Source organism: Tursiops truncatus, chromosome 15, assembly GCF_011762595.2.
Source record: "Tursiops truncatus isolate mTurTru1 chromosome 15, mTurTru1.mat.Y, whole genome shotgun sequence".
Classification (NCBI taxonomy): domain Eukaryota; kingdom Metazoa; phylum Chordata; class Mammalia; order Artiodactyla; family Delphinidae; genus Tursiops; species Tursiops truncatus.
The window spans coordinates 86,069,262-86,077,893 of record NC_047048.1 but is presented as its reverse complement, the minus strand read 5'-3'; the positions used below and the strand labels follow the sequence as shown (position 1 = coordinate 86,077,893).

At 63.1% G+C, this 8,632-nt stretch overlaps 1 protein-coding gene across 3 annotated transcripts in view; it reads right to left on the bottom strand.

Moving 5' to 3' along the window:
- Positions 1–4,406: 4,406 nt before the first annotated feature.
- Positions 4,407–8,632, bottom strand: part of DNAJC5 (DnaJ heat shock protein family (Hsp40) member C5) — a 30,897-nt gene continuing 26,671 nt past the window's right edge. For all 3 annotated transcript variants that reach the window (XR_002179648.3, XM_019951253.3, XM_019951254.3), the window contains one exon: positions 4,407–8,401. Coding sequence is in view for 2 of the 3 variants with exons in the window: in XM_019951253.3 (XP_019806812.1) it covers positions 8,298–8,401 (104 nt within the window). In the remaining variant the exon portion in view is untranslated. The remainder of the gene's footprint in view (positions 8,402–8,632) is intronic.

Below are 8,632 nucleotides of genomic sequence, written 5' to 3'. Positions count from 1 at the left end.
AGCTTGTCCACAGGTGGCCAGGCGCCAGGGTAGAGGAGCGACACAGCCCCAAGGTCAGCAGGAGGGGCCTCTCCTCCCCAACTTGGTGAGTGGACCCTCCCCCATATCTCCAGGGCCCCATTCGTTGGTTGGTTGGTTGGTTGGTTCATTCACTCATCCTGCGCTCTGTGCCGGGAGCCTGGAGGCTGCAGCAGGCCTGGCCCTGCTCAGGTGCTGTGATGCAGCTGACACCCTTCTGTCTGGCCAGCTCTTCCCAGATGAGCAATGGGGCAAACCGTTGTTGATGAGCTGGGCAAGAGCTAGGTCGTCCTGGGAGGGGCCCCGAGTCCAGCTAGAGGACGAGCAGCTCCCACAGAAGAAATCAGACCCACATGTGCTCATGCATGTGCAGATGGCCACATGGCCCCAGACACACACACGTGCGTGATGCAGCTCAGGGCCCCCACCTCACTCAGCCGCCAGCCTCGGGGGGTGGGACGGCTTCCTTCCGCTTCTCGAGGGTCGGTGGTGGCCTAGGGCCGAGCCCTGCCTGCTCAGGCTGCGGCTCCTCATCAGAGACAGACGAGGTAGGGGAGTTCTTGGGCCACTTCCTGCCAGGACCCCAAGGGGTGGTCCTTCTAAACAGCCCTGACAGAGGGTCTTCGGGGTGCCAATGGGAGGAAGGGGCAATCCCTCCAGCCCCTCCTGGTCCCAGAAACAGGACCAGGATCCAAGGTCCAAGGCTGTCCTGGGGACAGGGCTCAGCACAGCCGCTGGAAACGTCGGGGGCTTCGCGTTTGGGAAGAAACCTTGGGTGGTGCCCTTCAGGGCCGGAGGAGCCCACCCCCAGGGAAAACCTCTCAGGCTGTGTGGCAGCTGGGACCGATTAGCAGCCCCTGGTGTTGCCTTCCGGGCACCTGGGCTCCTGTGGGCCCAACGGAGGCCGAGGGGTCAGCGGGTAGCAGGAAGAAGCTGAGGGTGGAGCTGCAGCCTGCAGCCTCAGAGCCCGGGCCAGGACGGGGCGGGAGGCAGACCCGGAGCCCCTCCCTCACTTGTCCAGAAGTTCCTGGGACACAGGGTGAGGAGCCCAGAGGAGCAACGTGCCTGCTGAGGACCCATCAGCCGCCTGGGCAGTGCCTCCAGGACTGTCCAACCTGAGAATGGTGAGCATCCAGGGGCAATCTCAGGTTCGTCAGCCCGCGAGGTGCCGCCCCCTCCCCAGCAGCTGCTGCCACGGGGCGAGGGGCATGTGCACTTGGGCCAGTCGGCAGAAGGATCTGGTGGGTCGGTACCACCTGGGCAAGGACACCGCCCGTCACGGTGTCACCGATGGGCCACCTGGCATCAGAACGCACCCACAAGACGCCTGTATCCTGGGCCCCGCCTGACGCAGCCCTAAGTGCTCCAGGGTGAGTCCGAGGAAGGGGCACCGGTGTACAGGTTCCTGGGCCAGGGCTGGGGCACGACGCAGCCAGAGATGCTGCGGGCAGCTGGGAGACTTCCAGGCTCTCTGAGGTCAAGCTGAGGGCTTGTGGGTAGCAGGAAGGGAGGGGGCCATGGATTCAGATGTGAAGGAACAGGGCAGGGGCAGCAGGTGGGTTTTAGCCGTGCTTGGGTTAGAAGGGTAAGAACAGGGCAGCTAGCACGGGGTTCACGGGGACCCAGGTCTGTGACCCCGGGATGGGAGCTATGGCGATATCAGCAGCGACACATCCGCTGGGGTGGCCGCACTGCCGGGTGGGCGGGCTGGCCTAACTCCCCGCGCAGGGCCCTCGGTGCCCCTGGTCACCGATCGGCTGCCCACTGGGGGGCCCCCGAGAACCGCCCCGGCGTCACGTGTCTGGGGGTGGGACTGGCGCGGCGCTGGCTTGGACCCTCCCCAACCGCCACCACGCCCCCCCCCCCAGTCCCAGCGCGAGCGGAGTGTCCCGGCCCAGGGCTGCTGGGGGTCACGCGCCCGGACGGAAAGGGCCAGGGCCGAATGGACAGGGCTGGAGACAGCCGCGGTCTCGGGCGCCGCGGGTGCTGCCTCAGGGCCCCCCCCGGCGTTCTGGGGAGTCCGAGCAGGGGGGGTCTCCCTGAGGCCAGAGGGAGACGGGTCCCCGGGACTTGGAGCGGGTGGGCGGCCCGGCGCGCCAGGGGCAGGGGCCGCCCCACAGCGATAGGTTCCTCCCGCCGGGACGGGCCACACGGCGTCCTCGGGCCCGGAGCCCGACCTGGGAGACGCTTCTCCCCTCGGGCGGGTGACGCCAGGCGCGCCCGGACCCCCGCCCCTCCTCGTGGCCACGCCCCGCGCGCCCACGGGCGGGGCTGCCTTGTGGTGCTGCGAGTGGGGCGGGGAAGGGGGGCGGGAGGTCCGCCTAGGACCCTGCCCGCACGCTGCGACCCCGACGACCCCGACTTCAGCCAGGAGCTTCAGCCAGGGTCCTGGAACTGGGCACGGGAGGGCAAGGGGCATCGGGGGGACTTAGGAGTCTTTCCGAGGTGCCATTCAGCCACGCCCGCGGCCCTCGGTCCCCCTAAACCAGGGCCAGTAGGGGCTGAGGTCCTGCTGCCCACCACCCCGAATGCGCATCATGAAGGGGTGGTGTCACGTTGTCACGTCCTATTTCTAAGTATCCCAGATAGAAAATACTGAAAATAAGGAAAAACGTGTGAGGACGACAAGGCTGGCAGGGAGGTGGGAAGGGGGCCTTCCTCTCTGTGGATGTGCAGGGCATTTGGGGCCACCAGTCAAGGGCGGGCTTCCAGACGCCTGCCCAGCGATGGTCCCCGGTGAGGGCAGTGCAGCTCTGCTTCACCAGCCAGGAACCAAAACCCACCTGTATCCTCAGTGAACAAGACCACCAACCACTTGTGTTTAATTCATATGATATGTGCTGTACAGAAATTAACTAGACCTAGATGTAGCCACCTGGATTGAGAAAAAAAAACCCTGCGCTAAACGGACACTCACAGTGATTTAGTGCTGTACAACTTATGAAATCTTAGCAATCAGTGGTACGTGTTATTTATGGACGCTGAGACTGGTAGGCAGGGTTTAAAACCACAAACAGAAGTGAGCTGGAGTGCCTAGTGGGCCACCTCTGGGCCTGGGAGAGACGTACAAGTGGGTCTTCACTGTCATGTTTTCTTTTGTGGGAAATCTAAACTACTCCATATTTGTTATGTACGAATAGCGTTTCAAGGTGTTTGTTACACAATTCTTAGTATTTTCAGGCTGTTTAGATTTTTTCAAATCATTTCCGCCAGGCCCTTCGCTAAGGGCAAGGACACAGAAGGAAGACCCAGCACCCACCCCACCTGAGGGAGGCACAAGCGCGAGGGACCAGCGCCCCCGGGGCGTGGGAGGCAGCGCCGGCAGCCAGGCCTGGTGTTTCTGGAGGTACCTGCTCGCTACAGCCCTGCAGTGCCAGGTAGCCAGACCCCTGGGCCTCCTGGGTTAGGGTGGCCTCTCCCACCGAACGCCAGGGTCCGCAGGGCCTGAGCACCCCGATGTGTACAGAAGGGCACACGTGGTGGACGTACACACCCTGAGGCAGAGATGCCGCCTCCTGCAAGAGCCCAGGAGTGGATGCTTGTCTCGGGTGGGAGACAGGCACAAAGGCACCACGTCAGGGGGCCGTGGTGGTGCTCAGGCTGTCCCCTGCTCCCCTCTCCCTGCCGTCCAGGTGATGGGGGGGAGGGAAATCTCAGAACTCCCTGGGAGCCAGGTAGGACGACGGACCCTGCCTGGGAGATGCCAGAGGGCAGGGCCGGGTCACCAGCAGCTTGGAGACAACCCAGGAAGACGGGGCAGCGGTGCCCAGGCGTGAGGACCCGAGCATACTGCACGCTGATGCCCTGGGTGGAGCAGGCAGAGGGACAGGAGCTGGACGTGGGCGGGGCTGCCCAAGGGGCAGAGGAGCTGGCCAGGTGCCCTCTGCGGTAGCCCCTTCCTGACTTTGTGCTGCCAGCTGACGACAGGCCCAGGACTGGCCTGCTCTCCTGGAGAGCTGCAGCCCCGCTCACCCGGCCAGACAGCTGCTCATGAGCAGCAGGATGGAGGGGCCGCTGTCTGAGGGCGGCAGGGATGGTTCCCAGAGGCTGAGGTGGTAGGACGGTCAGCTGGGTGGATAGGAGGGGACAGTGGGACCAGTGGTTGTTGGCCACTGGCTTGCTGGCCGTGTCCCAGGAGGGCTCCAGGACCCACAGTCCAAGCTGCCCTTGGCGTGTGGCTCTCCCAGCTCAAACATTCCTTCCCTCACCCCAGTCGTGGTATTTAGAAAATGGAGGGGAGTCTGTCCACACTCAGACCAGGCAGGTGGTAGTGAGGTCCCAGCCCCCAGAGGACTCAGGAGGGCCGCCGAGCTCAGCTGCCCCCAGAGCGCAAGACTCCCCTAAAGCAGGACCACGCAGGCATCATTAAATAAAGCACCCACCCAGCCTGCAGTGAAAACATTTATTTTTTACAAGTTATCTTTATTATAGGTCAACATTCAGACATAAGAGACCATCACCACGGGAAACCACCGTGACCCTCCAGCCCAGCCCCAGGGGTGTGCGTGGGCTCAGGGCGGAGGTCGGTCCCAGCAGCAGGACACAGCAGCACACGGACGATCGCGGTCCACGCGCCTGCATTTAGCTTCTAACCATGACGCATACATGTTTCAGTGTAAACTGCTCCCCTCGCCCACCCTGAAACACCCTTATTTCCAGGGAGACAAAATCACCAAAAGCTGCTGCCCACAGGACCCCAGGCCCAGCCGCTTCCTCCCCGGGGACCCTCAGGGTGGATCTGGGGTCAGAACAGAGACCCCTTTGAACGTGGCTTTGTCACTGATTGTATCTGATGCTTAGAAAATTGGTTTTAATGTTTCAGGGGAGGGAGGGGTTTCCAGCCGCTCACCTGTGGGTCAAGTGAGCCCCCAGGTATGGGTGTGACCTTGGCAGCCCTGCACCCTACCCTGGAGGAGCCGACACTGGCAGCGCTCGGGCACCCGGCCTGCCGTCCACACTGATTCCAGGGACACAACAGGGCCGCTGTTTCCTTCTGTGCACATGGCAGAGGAGCTCGCCCAGACCCCCTGCTCCTGCCCCGACTCGTCAAGAAACCAGAGGCTGTTTGGGAGCCACTTTTATTGTACTGTCGCTTCGCCCCGGACGGCGGCACTCACGCCGCTGGGTGATATATACATATACACATATGTACACACACCGCCCACACCTACAGCAGAGACGACGCCAACCGCGCTTGAAAGGACAGTAAAAATGTAGCTTTTGCCACTTCCACAGGAGAAGGAGTCACAACCAAGATAACAAAACAGGCGAGTCCTGTGTCACAGGGGCTCACAGCTCAGAACGCTGGGAAAGGAGTGACATCAGTCACTGTTTCACGCCCCTCACCACCACCGCCGCCCCCCGCGCTGTCCCCCTGGCGGGATGTGCTGAGAGCCAGGGAAGAACGGACCGGGCCCCTCCAGGGAGAGCCCACGAGCCGGTGCCCGCCCCCCTCCCAGGTGGTCTCACACCAGGTGCCACGGAGGCTGCCCGTCTCCCCAGCGGGCACGGCACAAGCTCCCCTGGAACAGACCGCCCGCGGTTAGAATACGCCAGATGGTCCCGGCAGGGCCCCTCCCCAAGCAGGAGCCCTGTGGACACAGCACGCCCAAGCGGCCCCAGCGGAGCTGGCTGCTCGACTTGTCGGAGAAGTAGGAAAGCTCACGCACGAGCGGTAACGTCTACAGCAGGTTGAAAACAGAAAAACGCCCAGAAAGGACAAGAGACCACGTCACCAAGCGAAAACAGAAATGTACGCGCGGCAGCTCCCGTCTGCACCCTGCAGCCTCTCCCACGCTCCCGGCAGGCCACAGGCGGGCAGTGCTGTCAGAGCCTCAGGGCACCCAGCACTGGCCTCGGTGGCCCTGGAGCGAGGGCCGAGGCGCTCCTGTTCCCATCACAGCAGGAGAGGGTTGTCCCCTCCGCGCACGTGAACAGAGGGCCCTCCAGACACAACACCCCGCTCACCAGGGAAGCAGATGGGCCACACAAGGAAAAGGGAAATGCAACCAGGGACCTAGGTCTTCAGTCAGTGGGAGGGCCTGAAAGCACAGACAGGGAAGTCTTTGAAAGGGTTTCTGCCTCCAAGTCAACAAAGTGGACGTGCATCGGGGTCAGGGCCGGGGTCAGGTGCGGGGGCATGGTCCAGGCCCTGCGCCTGGCCTCGGGGTGCCCAGCCCTCGCGGAGTCATCAGCTTCGCCTTGAGGATTGTTCTCATCACCGTCACGATTTGTTTAGTTTTTACAAATTCTACAGGAGACTGGGTTCAACAAACCTCCGGACCTGCCCCTCTGGCCTCCAGGGGAGCATCACGTTTCTAGTGGACGATCAGAAAGATTCGGGAACCAAAAGACCCGGCAGAGATCCGCCCTGACCTGCGTGACGCGCCTCGGAGTTTTCTGCCCACGAAGCAATGACACGGTCACTGTGGAAGGCGGCTGCCTACCTGAAGCCCAACCTCTGAACTTCGTGCTTGGCCGCTCTAGGGAAAAACAACTCATTTCCTAAAGTTATTTCCAGAAACGTCAGGAAGGCCGACTAGAGCCTGCTCTCAGGCTGAATTCTTGCTGGCCTGGAATTGGCACCTAAGACTGTCCTAGTGTCTGGCCTCCTCCCTGCTCCAGGGCAGGTCAAACAACGGATTTCTTGTCCTTCTGAGAGGCCGGATCTCAGCAGATTATTCCTCATTTAACATCAGCGCAGACCTCCCCTCTTGCTGACCGTCTTCGTGATTGTTTTCAAGGGCAAAACCCCAAACAAAACGGAACCCACAAGTGCCCACGGACCTGGTGCCTGCAGAGCCGGACGCTCACCCCCCACAGCACCGTGAGGGCAGCGGGCAAGCCGGGGCCTGGGCGGGGCTGGGGTGGGGTGGTGGTAGTCAGTGGCTCGGGAAGGTGTCCTGGTGCGTCTGACCTCCTTGCGTGCTGCCCCTGCCCCACGGCCTTCCCTACGGGACATTCCGGAGGAGCCCAGCAGTCACGAGGTGCATGATGGGAAACCAGACCCACTTGGGCCACGCAGGTCCCGCGGCAGGTGCTGGTCTGCGCGGGCCCAGCACAGCCACGTCTCCAAGTCCTCAGAGCAGGGGCCACCCACAGGTCTGGACGCAGACAAGACAGACTGGCTTCCAACAGCCCACAGACGGTGCACGGACAGAGGTGAGCGGGGCTTCTGTGGTCTGGCTGCGGGCTAACGAGCCCAAGGGCACCAGGGCCACTTGGGGACCCAACCCTCTGCCCTGAGTGTGCCTTTGGTCCAGCTGGTCCTTTCTCCGTGAGCCCAACGTCTCTAGCTCTGCCCAAACCAGCAACGACAGCCAAAGGGAGCAGTCGGAGGAAAGCGGGGGGGTGAGAGCTCTGGGAAGCACAGAGGGGAGGGCTGTGCAGCCCACTCACCACGGGCAGCCTGGACTCCCAGCCCCTCTGACCACCACTAATTGGGCCGCTGCTGCCATCTGTGGTTCTTAGAGGTTCAAAGAGCATTACCAAGAGGCCAGGTGGGCCTGAAGGAATGTGGAGGACGATGCAGGGAAGGGGAGAGTGGAGGCTGCGGAAGGGGCCCCATCCATCCAGCTCATGGCCTGGGGACGTGTGGGAACGTCCCCACCCCGGGAGGGAGCACACTCGAAGCACGGGGGCCTCAGGTCAGACATGAGAAACAACTGCTACAGGCTAAGCAGACGAGGTGAACGGGTCCCGCACAGACTGTCCTTGGTACGAATGCCACAGAAACGCCCCGGCGCTGGGAGAGTGGGCCCAGCTCCTTCCTGGCGGGTGAGTCCAGAGGCCCTGCCTGTGGCCACATGGTTGGCAGGCCCGGGGCAGGGAGCAGACCCCACGGCTCCAGCCAGGCAGCACCTGCCTCAGGCCCCCATGGGCACGGGGAACGGAGCCCGAGCCCGCCTGACCGCGAGGGACCACACGGGCCGTCCAACCGCTGCGTCGACCTGCCCGAGAGCCCTGAGGCGGCCCCACGGCCGGGGAATGCGGCCTGGCCGCAACACGCTCACAGTACAGACAGACATGGAACGTAACCCTGCACATGCTATTAAAAAAGGGAACAACAGAAGAAGAAGACCGTAGCTAAACTGCTCGAAACACTGCATGCTACGCACTTCGTGTGTCAGGGATCGGCGGGTGAGCGGGCACAGAGGCGGGCTGGCGCTGCCCTCCCGGGGCCAGGGCGGCTCCCGCCCCACCTCTGGGACTACAGTCCATGATTCTAAGGTCGAGTGGCGGGGTGCTGACTGACCCTCGAATCACAGCTTCTCCTGAATTTAGTTGAACCCATCGGTGTGATAGCTGGGGTGGGAGTCGGCTGTGAGCTGGGTGGTCTCCGTGGCGGACGCCGGCTGGACGACGATCGGCGTGTCTGCGGCCTCTGAAAGCAAGCGACACGTGGCCTCAGGTCGGGCCAGTGGGCCTCTCGGCCCCTGACACCGTCTCTGGGCGACACGCTCGGCCACCTGGTGGCTCGACCGGGGTCGGAGGTCGTAAGACAAGCGCCCAGGGCGGGGCGAGGCTGCCAGGACCTCCGCCCCACATGACCTTCGTCAGCGGCCTCGGCCCTCGGCCCTCCCCGCCTACTCAGCTACCACAGTCCGCGGCGGGG